At 40.6% G+C, this 24,760-nt stretch overlaps 1 protein-coding gene across 1 annotated transcript in view; it reads right to left on the bottom strand.

Annotated features, from left to right (window-relative positions):
* Positions 1-667: 667 nt before the first annotated feature.
* LOC109886433 (E3 ubiquitin-protein ligase HECW2-like) overlaps positions 668-24,760 on the bottom strand; it is a gene marked incomplete at its 5' end in the record, with an annotated part of 30,138 nt that continues 6,045 nt past the window's right edge. Inside the window, 11 exon segments of the mRNA XM_031819194.1 lie at positions 668-710; positions 1,003-1,135; positions 1,138-1,156; positions 3,648-3,833; positions 4,578-4,702; positions 4,978-5,081; positions 12,148-12,298; positions 13,506-13,607; positions 16,015-16,339; positions 19,047-19,448; positions 19,554-20,086. Of these exon segments, the coding sequence (XP_031675054.1) occupies positions 668-710; positions 1,003-1,135; positions 1,138-1,156; positions 3,648-3,833; positions 4,578-4,702; positions 4,978-5,081; positions 12,148-12,298; positions 13,506-13,607; positions 16,015-16,339; positions 19,047-19,448; positions 19,554-20,086 (2,123 nt within the window).

Below are 24,760 nucleotides of genomic sequence, written 5' to 3'. Positions count from 1 at the left end.
AGGTAAAGGTGTGAGGCAGGTACAGGTATGAGGCAGGTATGAAGCAGGTACAGGTATGAGGCAGGTACAGGTATGACAGTTAGCTCACCTGAGGAGGATAACCAGGTCTGCATCACCAGACAGCCTGGCCAGACCAGAGGGCCCCTTCATTACGGATCAACTGCACCTTCTCCCTGTGGTGGAGAACAACAGAATGATCCTTAACCACTCCTTGGAGGTATAGTGAGTGAGTTGACAACAGTAGTGAATTTAGTAGTGAGGGTTGAGGGACTGTTCTGAGTGAAGTGAGGAGGGAGGGGTGGGAAGGAGGGAGGGGGAGGAAGGAGGGAGGGAGGGGGAGGAGGAGGAGGAAGGAGGGAGGGGGGAGGAAGGAGGGAAGAAAGGGTGGAGGAAGAGGCTGCTGACCTGAGCCAGTGGTTCCTGATAAACTCTGTCTGTCTCTCCTGCAGGATCTCAAAGATATTGGGGTTGTCGTAGAAACGCCACAATCTTGTCGTTGTTGTAAGCTGAAGAGAAGAGTCGAGGACAGAATGAGCTATGTGTGTGTTGGTGTGTGTGTGTGTGTGTGTGTGTGTGTGTGTGTGTGTGTGTGTCCACTCACCCACTGGCACTGCGTCTTGGTACTGGGTGCGGCTGACCGGGGTGAAGGTGCTGGATGGGCGGGGCATTACAGGTGGTCCTCCTCCAGAATGACGAGGGTGGTCAACCACCTGGAGCACAGAGAGGTGGTTGAGTTGGCTGACGAGTGTGTGTGTGTGGCTCACCATGTCTTGTGTGTGTGTGTCTAACAATGTGTGTGTGTGTGTGTGTGTCTCACAATGATTTGTGTGTGTGTGTCTTACCATGATGTGTGTGTGTGTGTCTCACCATGGTGTGTGTGTGTGTGTCTCACCATGGTGTGTGTGTCTCACCATGGTGTGGTGTGTGTCTCACCATGATGTGTGTGTGTGTCTCACCATGATGTGTGTGTGTGTCTCACCATGATGTGTGTGTGTGTCTCACCATGTGTTGTGGGCTGACTCGCCAGCGCTGTGGCTGCGTTGTCTGGTCAGGTGCTGGCGGTGGGCCAGGAGGCTGCTGGGACGTGTGCTGCTCTGAAGAGGGAGCCGAGGGTCGATGAACGTAGTGGCCCGGCATTGTGGTCCACAAAGAAAGGCTGTAGAGACAGACAGAATGAGAAGTGGAGAGGTTAGGGTCATTGGTAAACAGAGAGAGAGACACACACACAGAGAGAGGGACAGAGAGAGAGAGTAGAGAGAGGGACCGATAGAGACAGAGAGAGAAAATAGTTAGAGAGACAGACAGAGAGACAGACAGAATGAGAAGTGGAGAGAGAGACGCACAGAGAGAGAAACCTTGGGAAAATCCTCTGCACTATTATTAACAGCAGACTCGTACATTTCCTCAATGAAAACAATGTACTGAGCAAATGTCAAATTGGCTTTTTACCAAATTACAGTACAACAGACCATGTATTCACCCTGCACACCCTAATTGACAACCAAACAAACCAAAACAAAGGCAAAGTCTTCTCATGCTTTGTTGATTTCAAAAAAGCCTTCGACTCAATCTGGCATGAGGGTCTGCTATACAAACTGATGGAAAGTGGTGTTGGGGTAAAACATACGACATTATAAAATCCATGTACACAAACAACAAGTGTGCGGTTAAAATTGGCAAAAAACACACACATTTCTTCACACAGGGTCGTGGGGTTAAACAGGGATGCAGCTTAAGCCCCACCCTCTTCAACATATATATCAACGAATTGGCGCGGGCACTAGAAAAGTCTGCAGCACCCGGCCTCCCCCTGCTAGAATCCGAAGTCAAATGTCTGCTGTTTGCTGATGATCTGGTGCTTCTGTCACCAACCAAGGAGGGCCTACAGCAGCACCTAGATCTTATGCACAGATTCTGTCAGACCTGGGCCCTGACAGTAAATCTCAGTAAGACCAAAATAATGGTGTTCCAAAAAAGGTCCAGTCACCAGGACCACAAATACAAATTCCATCTAGACACTGTTGCCCTAGAGCACACAAAAAACTATACATACCTTGGCCTAAACATCAGCACCACAGGTAACTTCCACAAAGCTGTGAACGATCTGAGAGACAAGGCAAGAAGGGCATTCTATGCCATCAAAGAAACATTAAATTTCAACATACCAATTAGGATTTGGCTAAAAATACTTGAATCAGTCATAGAGCCCATTGCCCTTTATGGTTGTGAGGTCTGGGGTCCGCTCACCAACCAAGACTTCACAAAATGGGACAAACACCAATTGAGACTCTGCACGCAGAATTCTGCAAAAATATCCTCCGTGTACAACGTAGAACACCAAATAATGCATGCAGAGCAGAATTAGGCCGATACCCACTAATTATCAAAATCCAGAAAAGAGCTGTTAAATTCTACAACCACCTAAAAGGAAGCGATTCACAAACCTTCCATAACAAAGCCATCACCTACAGAGAGATGAACCTGGAGAAGAGTCCCCTAAGCAAGCTGGTCCTGGGGCTCTGTTCACAAACACAAACACACACTACAGAGCCCCAGGACAGCAGCACAATTAGACCCAACCAAATCATGAGAAAACAAAAAGATAACTACTTAACACATTGGAAAGAATTAACAAAAAACAGAGCAAACTAGAATGCTATTTGGCCCTACACAGAGAGTACACAGTGGAAGAATACCTGACCACTGTGACTGACCCAAAATTAAGGAAAGCCTTGACTATGTACAGACTCAGTGAGCATAGCCTTGCTATTGAGAAAGGCCGCCGTAGGCAGACATGGCTCTCAAGAGAAGACAGGCTATGTGCTCACTGCCCACAAAATGAGGTGGAAACTGAGCTGCACTTCCTAACCTCCTGCCCAATGTATGACCATATTAGAGAGACATATTTCCCTCAGATTACACAGATCCACAAAGAATTCGAAAACAAATCCAATTTTGAAAAACTCCCATATCTACTGGGTGAAATTCCACAGTGTGCCATCACAGCAGCAAGATGTGTGACCTGTTGCCACGAGAAAAGGGCAACCAGTGAAGAACAAACACCATTGTAAATACAACCCATATTTATGCTTATTTATTTTATCTTGTGTCCTTAGCCATTTGTACATTGTTAGAACACTGTATATATATATAATATGACATTTGTAATGTCTTTACTGTTTTGAAACTTCTGTATGTGTAATGTTTACTGTTAATTTTTGTTGTTTTTCACTTTATATATTCACTTTGTATGTTGTCTACCTCACTTGCTTTGGCAATGTTAACACATGTTTCCCATGCCAATAAAGCCCTTGAATTGAATTGAATTGAGAAAGAGCCAGAGAGAGGGACAGAGAGAGAGAAGAGTAGAGAGAGGGACCAATAGAGACAGAGAGAGAGAGACAGAGAGAGAATAGTAGAGAGAGACAGAAAGAGAGAGAGACAGAGAGAGAAACATAGAGAGAGAAGAGTAGAGAGAGGTACAGAGAGAGACAGAGAGAGAGAGAAGAGTAGAGAGGGGTACAGAGAGAGAAAAGGGTAGAGAGATAGACAGAGAGAGAGAGGGACAGCGAGAGTTAGAGATGGAGGAGGAGAAAAGAAAAGAGCTCCCTCTATACCTGTCTGTCTGTCTGTCTGTCTATCTGTACCTTGCCAGTGTGGTCGTGCTTCAGCTCCCAGCCACGGGGCAGCTCCAGCTGTTTGTTGGAGAACATGTTGAGGAAAACCACCAGGTCTCTGTTGTGCTGGTAGCGCTCATAGTGATGCGTGTCACGACGCACCTTACTGATCATGTGTTTCAGGCAGGTGTTACCTGTAAACATGCGGTAGGCACTCTGGGGAGAGAACAAGAGGAGAGGAGAGTGGGAGAGGAGAGGGAGAGCAGAGGAGAGAAGGGGAGAGGATTGTAGAGGGGAGGAGGGTGGAAGAAGAGAGAAGAGGGAGAGGAGAGGGAGAGCAGAGGAGAGAAGGGGAGAGGATTGTAGAGGGGAGGAGGGTGGGAGAAGAGAGAAGAGGAAGGTGGGAGAGGAGAGGAGAGAAGGGGAGAGGATTGTAGAGGGGAGGAGGGTGGGAGAAGAGAGGAGAGGGAGAGAAGAGGAGAGAAGGGGAGAGGATTGTAGAGGGGAGGAGGGTGGGAGAAGAGAGGAGAGGGAGAGGAAGGTGGGAGAGGAGGAGGAGAGAAGGGGAGAGGAGATGGGAGGAGGGGGGAGAAAAGAGGAGAGGAGATGGGAGGAGGGGGGGAGAGGAGAGAATAGGAGGGTGGGAGAGGAGAGGAGGGGAGGGGGGAGAGAAAGAGGATAGGAGTGTGGGAGAGAAGAGGAGAGAAGAGGGGAGAGGAGGGGGTGAGGAGGGTGGGAGTGGAGAGAAGAGGGTAGGAGAGGAGGGTGGGAGAGGAGTGGAGAGGGGAGGAGAGGAGAGGGGAAGAGTGGAGAGGGGAAGAGTGGAGGACGTGGAGAGAAGAAATATAGCTACAGTACTGTAATAGTAGAAATATAGGTCATAGAAATTAACTGATTGAGCAGTAAGGGGGGGGAATCTAGGTGTGTGTGTGTGTGTGTGTTTGTGTGTGTGAAACATACAGGGTTGGAATGCAGCAAGGTGAAGAAGTCAGGGCTGGTCAGGAACTTAGCGCTGGGAGACTGGAGGAGCAGACTGAGACGAGACCGAGAGCTATCTGGAGTCACCACACCATCACGACGATACTCTGACAACACACACACACACACACACACACAGAGACACACACACAGAGACACACACACACACACACACACACACACACACACACACACACACACACACACACACACAACAAGTTAATAACCAAACAATTTCATTTGAAAAGCTTTAACAAGAGCCGGGTTCAGTTTTAGTAGAAACCATCCTAAACAAGCAGAATACTGGCTAGTGAAAGTCTAGAGGCCTATTATCAAGCTTTAGTTGACTACAGCGACCAGAATGCACTGCAAGCCTGGCTACCTGGGATAGTGTGGTGGTCAGTGTCGTCGGTGGGCACCTCGGGCGGAGCTGTCAGCTCCTCTGTTGTTCTCTCATTGGTCATCGTCCTGCGTATACTCTGATACCTGAAGACAAAAGCAATGGCACTAAACTGTAACACAAACTCTATAGAAGAGAGTTTGTGTGTGTGTGTGTGTGTGTGTGTGTGTGTGTGTGTGTGTGTGTGTGTGTGTGTGTGTGTGTGTGTGTGTGTGTGTGTGTGTGTTCTGCATGTGTGTGTGTGAGTGAGTGTGTGTGTGTTCTGCATGTGTGTGTGAGTGAGTGTGTGTGTGTTCTGCATGTGTGTGTGAGTGAGTGTGTGTGTGTTCTGCATGTGTGTGTGAGTGAGTGTGTGTGTGTTCTGCATGTGTGTGTGTGTCTAGATACATGATAAGTGTGTGTGTGTCTAGATACATGATAAGTGTGTGTGTGTCTAGATACATGATAAGTGTGTGTGTGTCTAGATATATGATAAGTGTGTGTGTGTCTGGATACATGATAAGTGTGTGTGTGTCTAGATACATTATAAGTGTGTGTGTGTCTAGATACATGATAAGTGTGTGTGTGTCTAGATACATGATAAGTGTGTGTGTGTCTAGATACATGATAAGTGTGTGTGTGTCTAGATACATGATAAGTGTGTGTGTGTCTAGATACATGATAAGTGTGTGTGTGTCTAGATACATGATAAGTGTGTGTGTATAGATACATGATAAGTGTGTGTGTGTATAGATACATGATAAGTGTGTGTGTATAGATACATGATAAGTGTGTGTGTGTCTAGATACATGATAAGTGTGTGTGTATAGATACATGATAAGTGTGTGTGTGTATAGATACATGATAAGTGTGTGTGTCTAGATACATGATAAGTGTGTGTGTCTAGATACATGATAAGTGTGTGTGTCTAGATACATGATAAGTGTGTGTGTCTAGATACATGATAAGTGTGTGTGTCTAGATACATGATAAGTGTGTGTGTATAGATACATGATAAGTGTGTGTGTATAGATACATGATAAGTGTGTGTGTGTCTAGATACATGATAAGTGTGTGTGTGTCTAGATACATGATAAGTGTGTGTGTATAGATACATGATAAGTGTGTGTGTATAGATACATGATAAGTGTGTGTGTGTCTAGATACATGATAAGTGTGTGTGTATAGATACATGATAAGTGTGTGTGTATAGATACATGATACGTGTGTGTGTATAGATACATGATAAGTGTGTGTGTGTCTAGATACATGATAAGTGTGTGTGTATAGATACATGATAAGTGTGTGTGTATAGATACATGATAAGTGTGTGTGTATAGATACATGATAAGTGTGTGTGTATAGATACATGATAAGTGTGTGTGTATAGATACATGATAAGTGTGTGTGTGTAGATACATGATAAGTGTGTGTGTATAGATACATGATAAGTGTGTGTGTATAGATACATGATAAGTGTGTGTGTATAGATACATGATAAGTGTGTGTGTGTAGATACATGATAAGTGTGTGTGTATAGCTACATGATAAGTGTGTGTGTATAGATACATGATAAGTGTGTGTGTATAGATACATGATAAGTGTGTGTGTATAGATACATGATAAGTGTGTGTGTATAGATTCATGATAAGTGTGTGTGTATAGATACATGATAAGTGTGTGTGTCTAGATACATGATAAGTATGTGTGTATAGATACATGATAAGTGTGTGTGTATAGATACATGATAAGTGTGTGTGTGTCTAGATACATGATAAGTGTGTGTGTATAGATACATGATAAGTGTGTGTGTATAGATACATGATAAGTGTGTGTGTATAGATACATGATAAGTGTGTGTGTATAGATACATGATAAGTGTGTGTGTGTCTAGATACATGATAAGTGTGTGTGTATAGATACATGATAAGTGTGTGTGTGTATAGATACATGATAAGTGTGTGTGTATAGATACATGATAAGTGTGTGTGTGTATAGATACATGATAAGTGTGTGTGTATAGATACATGATAAGTGTGTGTGTATAGATACATGATAAGTGTGTGTGTATAGATACATGATAAGTGTGTGTGTATAGATACATGATAAGTGTGTGTGTATAGATTCATGATAAGTGTGTGTGTATAGATACATGATAAGTGTGTGTGTCTAGATACATGATAAGTGTGTGTGTATAGATACATGATAAGTGTGTGTGTATAGATACATGATAAGTGTGTGTGTGTCTAGATACATGATAAGTGTGTGTGTATAGATACATGATAAGTGTGTGTGTATAGATACATGATAAGTGTGTGTGTATAGATACATGATAAGTGTGTGTGTATAGATACATGATAAGTGTGTGTGTGTCTAGATACATGATAAGTGTGTGTGTATAGATACATGATAAGTGTGTGTGTGTATAGATACATGATAAGTGTGTGTGTATAGATACATGATAAGTGTGTGTGTGTATAGATACATGATAAGTGTGTGTGTGTCTAGATACATGATAAGTGTGTGTGTATAGATACATGATAAGTGTGTGTGTGTATAGATACATGATAAGTGTGTGTGTATAGATACATGATAAGTGTGTGTGTATAGATACATGATAAGTGTGTGTGTATAGATACATGATAAGTGTGTGTGTCTAGATACATGATAAGTGGTGTGTGTGTGTGTGTGTGTGTGTGTGTGTGTATAGATACATGATAAGTGTGTGTGTGTATAGATACATGATAAGTGTGTGTGTGTATAGATACATGATAAGTGTGTGTGTATAGATACATGATAAGTGTGTGTGTAGATACATGATAAGTGTGTGTGTAGATACATGATAAGTGTGTGTGTCTAGATACATGATAAGTGTGTGTGTATAGATACATGATAAGTGTGTGTGTATAGATACATGATAAGTGTGTGTGTGTATAGATACATGATAAGTGTGTGTGTCTAGATACATGATAAGTGTGTGTGTATAGATACATGATAAGTGTGTGTGTGTCTAGATACATGATAAGTGTGTGTGTATAGATACATGATAAGTGTGTGTGTCTAGATACATGATAAGTGTGTGTGTATAGATACATGATAAGTGTGTGTGTGTATAGATACATGATAAGTGTGTGTGTATAGATACATGAAAAGGGTGTGTGTGTATAGATACATGATAAGTGTGTGTGTATAGATACATGATAAGTGTGTGTGTATAGATACATGATAAGTGTGTGTGTGTATAGATACATGATAAGTGTGTGTGTATAGATACATGATAAGTGTGTGTGTATAGATACATGATAAGTGTGTGTGTGTCTAGAAACATGATAAGTGTGTGTGTATAGATACATGATAAGTGTGTGTGTATAGATACATGATAAGTGTGTGTGTATAGATACATGATAAGTGTGTGTGTCTAGATACATGATAAGTGTGTGTGTCTAGATACATGATAAGTGTGTGTGTATAGATACATGATAAGTGTGTGTGTATAGATACATGATAAGTGTGTGTGTGTATAGATACATGATAAGTGTGTGTGTATAGATACATGATAAGTGTGTGTGTATAGATACATGATAAGTGTGTGTGTATAGATACATGATAAGTGTGTGTGTCTAGATACATGATAAGTGTGTGTGTCTAGATACATGATAAGTGTGTGTGTATAGATACATGATAAGTGTGTGTGTATAGATACATGATAAGTGTGTGTGTCTAGATACATGATAAGTGTGTGTGTGTCTAGATACATGATAAGTGTGTGTGTATAGATACATGATAAGTGTGTGTGTCTAGATACATGATAAGTGTGTGTGTATAGATACATGATAAGTGTGTGTGTATAGATACATGATAAGTGTGTGTGTATAGATACATGATAAGTGTGTGTGTGTATAGATACATGATAAGTGTGTGTGTGTATAGATACATGATAAGTGTGTGTGTATAGATACATGATAAGTGTGTGTGTGTAGATACATGATAAGTGTGTGTGTGTATAGATACATGATAAGTGTGTGTGTATAGATACATGATAAGTGTGTGTGTATAGATACATGATAAGTGTGTGTGTGTCTAGATACATGATAAGTGTGTGTGTGTCTAGATACATGATAAGTGTGTGTGTGTCTAGATACATGATAAGTGTGTGTGTATAGATACATGATAAGTGTGTGTGTATAGATACATGATAAGTGTGTGTGTATAGATACATGATGAGTGTGTGTGTATAGATACATGATAAGTGTGTGTGTATAGATACATGATAAGTGTGTGTGTATAGATACATGATAAGTGTGTGTGTCTAGATACATGATAAGTGTGTGTGTATAGATACATGATAAGTGTGTGTGTATAGATACATGATAAGTGTGTGTGTATAGATACATGATACGTGTGTGTGTATAGATACATGATAAGTGTGTGTGTATAGATACATGATACGTGTGTGTGTATAGATACATGATAAGTGTGTGTGTATAGATACATGATAAGTGTGTGTGTATAGATACATGATAAGTGTGTGTGTGTAGATACATGATGAGTGTGTGTGTATAGATACATGATAAGTGTGTGTGTGTAGATACATGATGAGTGTGTGTGTATAGATACATGATAAGTGTGTGTGTATAGATACATAATAAGTGTGTGTGTCTAGATACATGATGAGTGTGTGTGTATAGATACATGATGAGTGTGTGTGTATAGATACATGATAAGTGTGTGTGTATAGATACATGATGAGTGTGTGTGTGTAGATACATGATAAGTGTGAGTGTATAGATACATGATAAGTGTGTGTGTGTATAGATACATGATAAGTGTGTGTGTATAGATACATGATAAGTGTGTGTGTATAGATACATGATGAGTGTGTGTGTATAGATACATGATAAGTGTGTGTGTGTATAGATACATGATAAGTGTGTGCGTATAGATACATGATAAGTGTGTGCGTATAGATACATGATAAGTGTGTGCGTGTATAGATACATGATGAGTGTGTGTGTATAGATACATGATAAGTGTGTGTGTATAGATACATGATAAGTGTGTGTGTGTATAGATACATGATAAGTGTGTGTGTATAGATACATGATAAGTGTGTGTGTATAGATACATGATGAGTGTGTGTGTATAGATACATGATAAGTGTGTGTGTATAGATACATGATAAGTGTGTGTGTATAGATACATGATAAGTGTGTGTGTATAGATACATGATGAGTGTGTGTGTATAGATACATGATGAGTGTGTGTGTATAGATACATGATGAGTGTGTGTGTATAGATACATGATGAGTGTGTGTGTATAGATACATGATAAGTGTGTGTGTATAGATACATGATGAGTGTGTGTGTATAGATACATGATAAGTGTGTGTGTATAGATACATGATAAGTGTGTGTGTATAGATACATGATGAGTGTGTGTGTATAGATACATGATGAGTGTGTGTGTATAGATACATGATGAGTGTGTGTGTATAGATACATGATGAGTGTGTGTGTATAGATACATGATAAGTGTGTGTGTATAGATACATGATAAGTGTGTGTGTGTAGATACATGATGAGTGTGTGTGTATAGATACATGATAAGTGTGTGTGTATAGATACATGATAAGTGTGTGTGTCTAGATACATGATGAGTGTGTGTGTATAGATACATGATGAGTGTGTGTGTATAGATACATGATAAGTGTGTGTGTATAGATACATGATGAGTGTGTGTGTGTAGATACATGATAAGTGTGAGTGTATAGATACATGATAAGTGTATGTGTGTATAGATACATGATAAGTGTGTGTGTATAGATACATGATAAGTGTGTGTGTATAGATACATGATAAGTGTGTGTGTATAGATACATGATGAGTGTGTGTGTATAGATACATGATAAGTGTGTGTGTGTATAGATACATGATAAGTGTGTGTGTATAGATACATGATAAGTGTGTGTGTATAGATACATGATAAGTGTGTGCGTGTATAGATACATGATGAGTGTGTGTGTATAGATACATGATAAGTGTGTGTGTATAGATACATGATAAGTGTGTGTGTATAGATACATGATGAGTGTGTGTGTATAGATACATGATAAGTGTGTGTGTATAGATACATGATAAGTGTGTGTGTATAGATACATGATGAGTGTGTGTGTATAGATACATGATAAGTGTGTGTGTGTATAGATACATGATAAGTGTGTGTGTATAGATACATGATAAGTGTGTGTGTATAGATACATGATAAGTGTGTGCGTGTATAGATACATGATGAGTGTGTGTGTATAGATACATGATAAGTGTGTGTGTATAGATACATGATAAGTGTGTGTGTGTATAGATACATGATAAGTGTGTGTGTATAGATACATGATAAGTGTGTGTGTATAGATACATGATGAGTGTGTGTGTATAGATACATGATGAGTGTGTGTGTATAGATACATGATGAGTGTGTGTGTATAGATACATGATAAGTGTGTGTGTATAGATACATGATAAGTGTGTGTGTATAGATACATGATAAGTGTGTGTGTATAGATACATGATGAGTGTGTGTGTATAGATACATGATGAGTGTGTGTGTTTAGATACATGATGAGTGTGTGTGTATAGATACATGATAAGTGTGTGTGTATAGATACATGATAAGTGTGTGTGTATAGATACATGATAAGTGTGTGTGTATAGATACATGATAAGTGTGTGTGTGTGTGTAGATACATGATAAGTGTGTGTGTATAGATACATGATAAGTGTGTGTGTATAGATACATGATAAGTGTGTGTGTATAGATACATGATAAGTGTGTGTGTATAGATAATGATAAGTGTGTGTGTGTGTAGATACATGATAAGTGTGTGTGTATAGATACATGATAAGTGTGTGTGTATAGATACATGATAAGTGTGTGTGTATAGATACATGATAAGTGTGTGTGTGTATAGATACATGATAAGTGTGTGTGTATAGATACATGATAAGTGTGTGTGTATAGATACATGATAAGTGTGTGTGTATAGATACATGATAAGTGTGTGTGTATAGATACATGATAAGTGTGTGTGTATAGATACATGATGAGTGTGTGTGTATAGATACATGATAAGTGTGTGTGTGTATAGATACATGATAAGTGTGTGTGCTGGTTGTAACCTGTGGTTGAGCTGTTCCATCTGCTGTATGCTGTTGGACCTCTGGAGGAGCTGCGGTGCTGGAGGCGCGGTGGGTCTCTGCCAGGTGGTGGTGCGGTTCACATGGTCCACATAGAACACACGACTGTGACTGTCTATACGGGCCTCCCAGTCTGAAACACATAGAACACACGACTGTGACTGTCTATACGGGCCTCCCAGTCTGAAACACATAGAACACACGACTGTGACTGTCTATACGGGCCTCCCAGTCTGAAACACATAGAACACACGACTGTGACTGTCTATACGGGCCTCCCAGTCTGAAACACATAGAACACACGACTGTGACTGTCTATACGGGCCTCCCAGTCTGAAACACACAGAACACACGACTGTGACTGTCTATACGGGCCTCCCAGTCTGAAACACATAGAACACACGACTGTGACTGTCTATACGGGCCTCCCAGTCTGAAACACATAGAACACACGACTGTGACTGTCTATACGGGCCTCCCAGTCTGAAACACATAGAACACACGACTGTGACTGTCTATACGGGCCTCCCAGTCTGAAACACATAGAACACACGACTGTGACTGTCTATACGGGCCTCCCAGTCTGAAACACACAGAACACACGACTGTGACTGTCTATACGGGCCTCCCAGTCAGCAAGGCAAATATATCATATGCACTGAGTGGACAAAACATTAGGAACACCTGCTCTTTCCATGACATAGACTGACCAGGTGAATCAAGGGTTAAAGTTATGATCCCTTATTGATGTCACTTGTTAAATCCACTTCAGTCAGTGTAGATGAAGAGGAGGAGACAGGTTAAAGAAGGATGTTTAAGCCTTGAGACAATTGGAACATGGATTGTGTGTGTGTGTCATTTAGAGGGTGAATGGGCAAGACAATATATTTAAGTGACTATAAACAGGGTAGTAGGTGCCAGTCGCATTGGTTTGAATGTGTCCAGCATGCTGCTGGGTTTTTCACGCTCAACAGATTCCCACGTGTATCAAAAATGGTCCCCCACCCAAAGGACATCCAGACAACTTGATACAACTGTGGGAAGCATTGGAGTCATCATGAGCCAGCATCTCTGTGGAACGCTTTCCACACCTTGTAGAGTCCAGGCCCCAACACAGTGAGGCTGTTCTGAGGGGAAAAGTGGTTGCAACACAAATATCATGAAGGTGTTCCTAATGTTTTGTACACTCAGTGTATATGACACACTGAAATAAGTCAACCACTAATTCTAATATTATTACTAATTGTATAAATTCTACCATGTCAGATTATGAGTCGGTCAACTGACATGATCAGGATTTCAATCTTTCTCTTCCTCCCTGAGAAACACACACTACTCACTGGGAGGAAGTGGCTCATCTACTCTCTGGTAGCGACCCATGTCGTGACGGACAGAGGGCAGGGAGCGGACGGACTGGTGACCGTTGACTTGACCTGTGGCCCCTGGACAAGATGAGGAGAGAGGAAGACATTTAAACACACTGTGGTCCCTGGACAAGATGAGAAGAGAGGAACACATTTAAACACACCGTGGCCCCTTGACAAGATGAGAAGAGAGGAACACATTTAAACACACTGTGGCCCCTGGACAAGATGAGGAGAGAGGAAGACATTTAAACACACTGTGGCCCCTGGACAAGATGAGGAGAGAGAAAGACATTTAAACACACTGTGGCCCCTGGACAAGATGAGGAGAGAGAAAGACATTTAAACACACTGTGGCTCCTAAACAGAATACAGATTAAACACACGAGTGCACACGCACACTCAAACACACATTTAAACACACTGTGGCCCCTGGACAAGATGAGGAGAGAGAAAGACATTTAAACACACTGTGGCTCCTGAACAGAATACAGATTAAACACACGAGTGCACACGCACACTCAAACACACATTAGAACCTCACTGTGTCATGTAAACCAGAGTGAAAGACATTAGAACCTCACTGTGTCATGCAGACCAGAGGGAAAGACATTAGAACACACTGTGTCATGTAAACCAGAGGGAAAGACATTAGAACCTCACTGTGTCATGCAGACCAGAGGGAAAGACATTAGAACCTCACTGTGTCATGCAGACCAGAGGGAAAGACATTAGAACCTCACTGTGTCATGTAAACCAGAGTGAAAGACATTAGAACCTCACTGTGTCATGTAAACCAGAGTGAAAGACATTAGAATCTCACTGTGTCATGCAGACCAGAGGGAAAGACATTAGAACCTCACTGTGTCATGCAGACCAGAGGGAAAGACATTAGAACCTCACTGTGTCATGTAAACCAGAGGGAAAGACATTAGAACCTCACTGTGTCATGCAGACCAGAGGGAAAGACATTAGAACCTCACTGTGTCATGTAAACCAGAGGGAAAGACATTAGAACCTCACTGTGTCATGCAGACCAGAGGGAAAGACATTAGAACCTCACTGTGTCATGCAAACCAGAGTGAAACACATTAGAACCTCACTGTGTCATGTAAACCAGAGTGAAAGACATTAGAACCTCACTGTGTCATGCAGACCAGAGGGAAAGACATTAGAACCTCACTGTGTCATGCAGACCAGAGGGAAAGACATTAGAACCTCACTGTGTCATGCAGACCAGAGGGAAAGACATTAGAACCTCACTGTGTCATGCAGACCAGAGGGAAAGACATTAGAACCTCACTGTGTCATGTAAACCAGAGTGAAAGACATTAGAACACACTGTGTCATGCAGACCAGAGTGAAAGACATTAGAACCTCACTGTGTCATGTAAACCAGAGTGAAAGACATTAGAACCTCACTGTGTCATGCAGACCAGAGGGAAAGACATTAGAACCTCACTGTGTCATGCAGACCAGAGGGAAAGACATTAGAACCTCACTGTGTCATGCAAACCAGAGAGAAAGACATTAAAACATTAAACATTAAAAAGACCGACATAATCTGACAACAATCAACGTTAATAAACATCAAGTGAATTATACTGGGGCTTTTTCACGTTTTTAATCCTTTTGTTCTTGTTCTTTCTTTTTAGAGGATTTAAGGATGTTTCTTTCCTCGTCCTGAACCGGGTCAATCCCTCCGTGGTACTGTACTGTATGACCATGGAGCAGAAACATCACTCTGGACAAAATGTCACAGAAGATATTGTAGATGCACATCAACCTCTATGGAAGGACCATGAACAAGTGTCCCCCTGAACATTCCAACATGCCTCTGAAGACACAAACCTGTGGCAGGTCAACTATGTTAAACTAGCGCCGTCATTGACTTTAAAACAGATGTTTTTGAGCTTGGGTCATGGGAGCCAAAGACAGACCTAACCGGGTAGGGTCAACTCACTGTCACAGCTTACTGTGAAATAGACACAAATTACTTCTCTAAAATGTGTGACAGGCACTCGGAAAAGTCACAGACTTTTTACAATGCAGTTTGTGTGTCTGACACACATTATGTTATACCCCCCCCCCACCACCCATCCTCCCCAACCAACCTCCCCACCCATCCTCCCCAACCAACCCCACCACCCATCCTCCCCAACCAACCTCCCCATCCATCCTCCCCAACCAACCTCCCCACCCATCCTCCCCAACCAACCTCCCCACCCATCCTCCCCAACCAACCTCCCCACCCATCCTCCCCACCCATTCTCCCCAACCAACCTCCCCACCCATCCTCCCCAACCAACCTCCCCACCCATCCTCCCCAACCAACCTCCCCACCCAACCTCCCTGCTATCGTTTCTGGCTTAAGTAATTGACTGTTTTTATCTGGGATTGAAATGCACTGTATACAAAATCGTGTACTGCACACACATTTGTGTACTTTTACTTTTACTCTGGGTTGCTGTGTCCTGTCTCTCACCTCCTGCCTCGCTGCCCTCCTCAGAGACCCTCTGAGAAGAGTCGATTGGCCCACTCGCTTCAGAAGACCGCGCCCCCTCCTCCTGAGACACGCCTCCAGACGCCTGCATGGACCTCCTCTGCCAGATCTCCCCACCCTCTTCTTCCTCATTGGCTGCTGCGCTGGCGGTCCTTGCTCCTGTGACATCAGAGCCAGAGGCCCCGCCCCCCTGGTCGGCAACGCTACTGGTCGTCGGGGAGGCTGCAATGGCACTTGCTCCTTCACTGGATGACTCCGCCCCTTCCTCCTCAGCCTTGGGCGCCATTTCCTCTTCCTTCCGTCTCTTCTGAAAATAGAGCAGAGTATCTTTATTGATAAACTTTGGCATGTATCCTTCATCACTAAGATATGAACACATGTAGTCTTCATCACTAAGATATGAACACATGTATCCTTCATCACTAAGATATGAACACATGTAGTCTTCATCACTAAGATATGAACACATTTATCCTTCATCACTAAGATATGAACACATGTATCCTTCATCACTAAGATATGAACACATGTAGCCTTCATCACTAAGATATGAACACATGTAGCCTTCATCACTAAGATATGAACACATGTATCCTTCATCACTAAGATATGAACACATGTATCCTTCATCACTAAGATATGAACACATGTATCCTTCATCACTAAGATATGAACACATGTATCCTTCATCACTAAGATATGAACACATGTAGCCTTCATCACTAAGATATGAACACATGTATCCTTCATCACTAAGATATGAACACATGTATCCTTCATCACTAAGATATGAACACATGTATCCTTCATCACTAAGATATGAACACATGTATCCTTCATCACTAAGATATGAACACATTTATCCTTCATCACTAAGATATGAACACATGTATCCTTCATCACTAAGATATGAACACATGTATCCTTCATCACTAAGATATGAACACATGTATCCTTCATCACTAAGATATGAACACATGTATCCTTCATCACTAAGATATGAACACATGTAGCCTTCATCACTAAGATATGAACACATTTATCCTTCATCACTAAGATATGAACACATGTAGTCTTCATCACTAAGATATGAACACATGTATCCTTCATCACTAAGATATGAACACATGTATCCTTCATCACTAAGATATGAACACATGTATCCTTCATCACTAAGATATGAACACATTTATCCTTCATCACTAAGATATGAACACATGTAGCCTTCATCACTAAGATATGAACACATGTAGCCTTCATCACTAAGATATGAACACATGTATCCTTCATCACTAAGATATGAACACATGTAGCCTTCATCACTAAGATATGAACACATGTATCCTTCATCACTAAGATATGAACACATTTATCCTTCATCACTAAGATATGAACACATGTAGCCTTCATCACTAAGATATGAACACATGTATCCTTCATCACTAAGATATGAACACATTTATCCTTCATCACTAAGATATGAACACATGTAGCCTTCATCACTAAGATATGAACACATGTATCCTTCATCACTAAGATATGAACACATGTAGCCTTCATCACTAAGATATGAACACATGTATACTTCATCACTAAGATATGAACACATTTATCCTTCATCACTAAGATATGAACACATGTATCCTTCATCACTAAGATATGAACACATTTATCCTTCATCACTAAGATATTAACACATTTATCCTTCATCGCTAAGATATTAACACATTTATACTTCATCACTAAGATATGAACACATGTATCCTTCATCACTAAGATATTAACACATTTATCCTTCATCACTAAGATATGAACACATTTATCCTTCATCACTAAGATATGAACACATTTATACTTCATCACTAAGATATGAACACATTTATCCTTCATCACTAAGATATTAACACATTATCCTTCATCGCTAAGATATGAACACATTTATTCTTCATCACTAAGATATGAACACATTTATCCTTCATCACTAAGATATGAACACATGTATCCTTCATCACTAAGATATGAACACATTTATCCTTCATCACTAAGATATGAACACATTTATCCTTCATCACTAAGATATGAACACATTTAGATGAACCTAAAGTTGAAATGTACAGTAAAATACATGTGGTAGAGCGTTCTGTTAGGAGGTGGGCGTGGCCAGACCCTGGTACAGTAAAATACATGTGGTAGAGCGTTCTGTTAGGAGGTGGGCGTGGCCAGACCCTGGTACAGTAAAATACATGTGGTAGAGCGTTCTGTTAGGAGGTGGGCGTGGCCAGACCCTGGTACAGTAAAATACATGTGGTAGAGCGTTCTGTTAGGAGGTGGGCGTGGCCAGGCCCTGGTACAGTAAAATACATGTGGTAGAGCGTTCTGTTAGGAGGTGGGCGTGGCCAGACCCTGGTACAGTAAAATACATGTGGTAGAGCGTTCTGTTAGGAGGTGGGCGTGGCCAGACCCTGGTACAGTAAAATACATGTGGTAGAGCATTCTGTTAGGAGGTGGGCGTGGCCAGGCCTGGTACAGTAAAATACATGTGGTAGAGCGTTCTGTTAGGAGGTGGGCGTGGCCAGGCCCTGGTACAGTAAAATACATGTGGTAGAGCGTTCTGTTAGGAGGTGGGCGTGGCCAGACCCTGGTACAGTAAAATACATGTGGTAGAGCGTTCTGTTAGGAGGTGGGCGTGGCCAGGCCCTGGTACAGTAAAATACATGTGGTAGAGCGTTCTGTTAGGAGGTGGGCGTGGCCAGACCCTGGTACAGTAAAATACATGTGGTAGAGCGTTCTGTTAGGAGGTGGGCGTGGCCAGGCCCTGGTACAGTAAAATACATGTGGTAGAGCGTTCTGTTAGGAGGTGGGCGTGGCCAGGCCCTGGTACAGTAAAATACATGTGGTAGAGCGTTCTGTTAGGAGGTGGGCGTGGCCAGGCCCTGGTACAGTAAAATACATGTGGTAGAGCGTTCTGTTAGGAGGTGGGCGTGGCCAGGCCCTGGTCTGACAGCATCACTCACCTGAGTAGTGGATGTCTTCAGAACAGCAGGCAGTGAGTTCCTGAGGGGCTCCTGGGCTGCTGTGGCCCCTGAGATCGTTGGTTGCCGACTGGTCTCAGTCCTGGCTGCCACAGCGTCCTCTGACACCTTCTGCACTGCAGTATTCGTCTCAGGTATTGGAGATAGAGGAGCCACAGCTCCAGCCCCAGGACCAACCACAGATACAGGTCTGGCCTCAGCTCCAACCCCAGGTCTGGCTATAGTTAGAGAGCCAACCACAGCCCTGGATCCAGCTCCAACCCCAGGTCTGGCTATAGTTAGAGAGCCAACCACAGCCATGGATCCAGCTCCAGATCCAGCCCCATCTCCAGCTCCATCCCCATCTCCAGCTCCAGCCCCATCTCCAGCTCCATCCCCAGATCCAGCCCCATCCCCAGCTCCATCCCCATCTCCAGATCCAGCCCCATCTCCAGCTCCAGCCCCATCTCCAGCTCCATCCCCAGATCCAGCTCCATCCCCAGATCCAGCCCCATCCCCATATCCAGCCCCATCTCCAGATCCAGCCCCATCCCCATCCCCAGATCCAGCCCCATCCCCAGATCCAGCCCCATCTCCAGCTCCGTCCCCATCTCCATCTCCAGCTCCATCTCCATCTCCATCCCCATCTCCATCTCCATCTCCAACCCCTGTCCCAGCTTTTGTCCCTTGTGCTCCCTCAACCTCTCCCCTGTTTGCCTCTGTCCCCTCTTTCTCTTGTTTCCCCAGGCCCTGTTCTGAAGAGGCAGCTCCCTTCCCAACCCCAGCCTGAACCCCATTGGCCAATGGCAGCAAGGGCTTCCTGTCATGTGGTGGATGGTCCCTGGACGGCCCTGCCTCCTCGTCTTCATCAGAGTCTATATGCAGCATGGCGCTGAGTCGTGTGTTCGTCGGGAAACTGGACCTCAGCTTGGGTGACGTCGCGCCCAGGGGCCGCTCTCCCGGGCCCTTAGGAGCTTCGATGGCATCCAAGTAGTCGTTGAGGGACACCTGTCGATGGGTGTGGCCGCCCGGGATTGCCAATCCTAGTTAGATTAGATTAGATATACTTTTATTGTCTGTTGTTCACAGAAATGTACTTTGCGTACAGAAAGCATGTTACATTAAAAAACACCAACAATTACATGTTACATGAAACATACTAACAGTATGACAGTTACATGAAACATACTAACAGTATGACAGTTACATGAAACATACTAACAGTTACATGAAACATACTAACAGTATGACAGTTACATGAAACATACTAACAGTTACATGAAACATACTAACAGTATGACAGTTACATGAAACATACTAATAGTATAACAGTTACATGAAACATACTAACAGTATGACAGTTACATGAAACATACTAACAGTATGACAGTTACATGAAACATACTAACAGTATGACAGTTACATGAAACATACCAACAGTTACGACAGTTACATGAAACATACTAACAGTATGACAGTTACATGAAACATACTAACAGTATGACCGTTACATGAAACATACTAACAGTATGACAGTTACATGAAACATACTAATAGTATAACAGTTACATGAAACATGCTAACAGTATGACAGTTACATGAAACATACTAACAGTAACATGAAACATACTAACAGTATGACAGTTACATGAAACATACTAACAGTATGACAGTTACATGAAACATACTAACAGTATGACAGTTACATGAAACATACTAACAGTATGACAGTTACATGAAACATACTAACAGTATGACAGTTACATGAAACATACTAACGGTATGACAGTTACATGAAACATACTAACAGTATGACAGTTACATGAAACATACTAACAGTATGACAGTTACATGAAACATACTAACAGTAACATGAAACATACTAACAGTATAACAGTAACATGAAACATACTAACGGTATGACAGTTACATGAAACATACTAACAGTATGACAGTTACATGAAACATACTAACAGTATGACAGTTACATGAAACATACTAACCGTATGACAGTTACATGAAACATACTAACAGTATGACAGTTACATGAAACATACTAACAGTATGACAGTTACATGAAACATACTAACAGTAACATGAAACATACTAACAGTATAACAGTAACATGAAACATGCTAACGGTATGACAGTTACATGAAACATACTAACAGTATGACAGTTACATGAAACATACTAACAGTATGACAGTTACATGAAACATACTAACCGTATGACAGTTACATGAAACATACTAACAGTATGACAGTTACATGAAACATACTAACAGTATGACAGTTACATGAAACATACTAACAGTTACATGAAACATACTAACAGTATGACAGTTACATGAAACATACTAACGGTATGACAGTTACATGAAACATACTAACAGTATGACAGTTACATGAAACATACTAACAGTTACATGAAACATACTAACAGTATGACAGTTACATGAAACATACTAACAGTATGACAGTTACATGAAACATACTAACAGTATGACAGTTACATGAAACATACTAATAGTATAACAGTTACATGAAACATACTAACAGTATGACAGTTACATGAAACATGCTAACAGTAACATGAAACATACTAACAGTATGACAGTTACATGAAACATACTAACAGTATGACAGTTACATGAAACATACTAACGGTATGACAGTTACATGAAACATACTAACAGTTACGACAGTTACATAAAACATACTAACAGTATGACAGTTACATGAAACATACTAACAGTATGACAGTTACATGAAACATACTAATAGTATGACAGTTACATGAAACATACTAACAGTATGACAGTTACATGAAACATACTAACAGTATGACAGTTACATGAAACATACTAACAGTATGACAGGTCCATGAAACATACTAACAGTATGACAGTTACATGAAACATACTAACAGTATGACAGGTCCATGAAACATACTAACAGTATGACAGTTACATGAAACATACTAACAGTAACATGAAACATACTAACAGTATGACAGGTCCATGAAACATACTAACAGTATGACAGTTACATGAAACATACTAACAGTAACATGAAACATACTAACAGTATGACAGTTACATGAAACATACTAACAGTATAACAGTTACATGAAACATACTAACGGTATGACAGTTACATGAAACATACTAACAGTATGACAGTTACATGAAACATACTAATAGTATGACAGTTACATGAAACATACTAACAGTATGACAGTTACATGAAACATACTAACAGTATGACAGTTACATGAAACATACTAACAGTATGACAGGTCCATGAAACATACTAACAGTATGACAGTTACATGAAACATACTAACAGTATGACAGGTCCATGAAACATACTAACAGTATGACAGTTACATGAAACATACTAACAGTAACATGAAACATACTAACAGTATGACAGGTCCATGAAACATACTAACAGTATGACAGTTACATGAAACATACTAACAGTAACATGAAACATACTAACAGTATGACAGTTACATGAAACATACTAACAGTATAACAGTTACATGAAACATACTAACGGTATGACAGTTACATGAAACATACTAACAGTATGACAGTTACATGAAACATACTAACAGTATGACAGGTCCATGAAACATACTAACAGTATGACAGTTACATGAAACATACTAACAGTATGACAGTTACATGAAACATACTAACAGTATGACAGTTACATGAAACATACTAACAGTATGACAGTTACATGAAACATGCTAACAGTAACATGAAACATACTAACAGTATGACAGTTACATGAAACATACTAACAGTATGACAGTTACATGAAACATACTAACGGTATGACAGTTACATGAAACATACTAACAGTTACGACAGTTACATAAAACATACTAACAGTATGACAGTTACATGAAACATACTAACAGTATGACAGTTACATGAAACATACTAATAGTATGACAGTTACATGAAACATACTAACAGTATGACAGTTACATGAAACATACTAACAGTATGACAGTTACATGAAACATACTAACAGTATGACAGGTCCATGAAACATACTAACAGTATGACAGTTACATGAAACATACTAACAGTATGACAGGTCCATGAAACATACTAACAGTATGACAGTTACATGAAACATACTAACAGTAACATGAAACATACTAACAGTATGACAGGTCCATGAAACATACTAACAGTATGACAGTTACATGAAACATACTAAAAGTAACATGAAACATACTAACAGTATGACAGTTACATGAAACATACTAACAGTATAACAGTTACATGAAACATACTAACGGTATGACAGTTACATGAAACATACTAACAGTATGACAGTTACATGAAACATACTAACAGTATGACAGGTCCATGAAACATACTAACAGTATGACAGTTACATGAAACATACTAACAGTATGACAGTTACATGAAACATACTAACAGTATAACAGTTACATGAAACATACTAACGGTATGACAGTTACATGAAACATACTAACAGTATGACAGTTACATGAAACATACTAACAGTAACATGAAACATACTAACAGTATGACAGTTACATGAAACATACTAACAGTAACATGAAACATACTAACAGTATGACAGGTCCATGAAACATACTAACAGTATGACAGTTACATGAAACATACTAACAGTAACATGAAACATACTAACAGTATGACAGTTACATGAAACATACTAACAGTATAACAGTTACATGAAACATACTAACGGTATGACAGTTACATGAAACATACTAACAGTATGACAGTTACATGAAACATACTAACAGTATGACAGTTACATGAAACATACTAACAGTATAACAGTTACATGAAACATACTAACGGTATGACAGTTACATGAAACATACTAACAGTATGACAGTTACATGAAACATACTAACAGTAACATGAAACATACTAACAGTATGACAGTTACATGAAACATACTAACAGTATAACAGTTACATGAAACATACTAACGGTATGACAGTTACATGAAACATACTAACAGTATGACAGTTACATGAAACATACTAACAGTATGACAGTTACATGAAACATACTAACAGTATAACAGTTACATGAAACATACTAACGGTATGACAGTTACATGAAACATACTAACAGTATGACAGTTACATGAAACATACTAACAGTAACATGAAACATACTAACAGTATGACAGTTACATGAAACATACTAACAGTAACATGAAACATACTAACAGTATGACAGGTCCATGAAACATACTAACAGTATGACAGTTACATGAAACATACTAACAGTAACATGAAACATACTAACAGTATGACAGTTACATGAAACATACTAACAGTATAACAGTTACATGAAACATACTAACGGTATGACAGTTACATGAAACATACTAACAGTATGACAGTTACATGAAACATACTAACAGTATGACAGGTCCATGAAACATACTAACAGTATGACAGTTACATGAAACATACTAACAGTATGACAGTTACATGAAACATACTAACAGTATGACAGTTACATGAAACATACTAACAGTATGACAGTTACATGAAACATACTAACAGTATGACAGTTACATGAAACATACTAACGGTATGACAGTTACATGAAACATACTAACGGTATGACAGTTACATGAAACATACTAACAGTATGACAGTTACATGAAACATACTAA

The sequence above is a fragment of the Oncorhynchus kisutch genome, unplaced genomic scaffold (genome assembly GCF_002021735.2).
Source record: "Oncorhynchus kisutch isolate 150728-3 unplaced genomic scaffold, Okis_V2 scaffold1938, whole genome shotgun sequence".
Classification (NCBI taxonomy): domain Eukaryota; kingdom Metazoa; phylum Chordata; class Actinopteri; order Salmoniformes; family Salmonidae; genus Oncorhynchus; species Oncorhynchus kisutch.
Note: the sequence above shows the minus strand (reverse complement) of the source record. Positions and strands in the feature narration are given on the sequence as shown.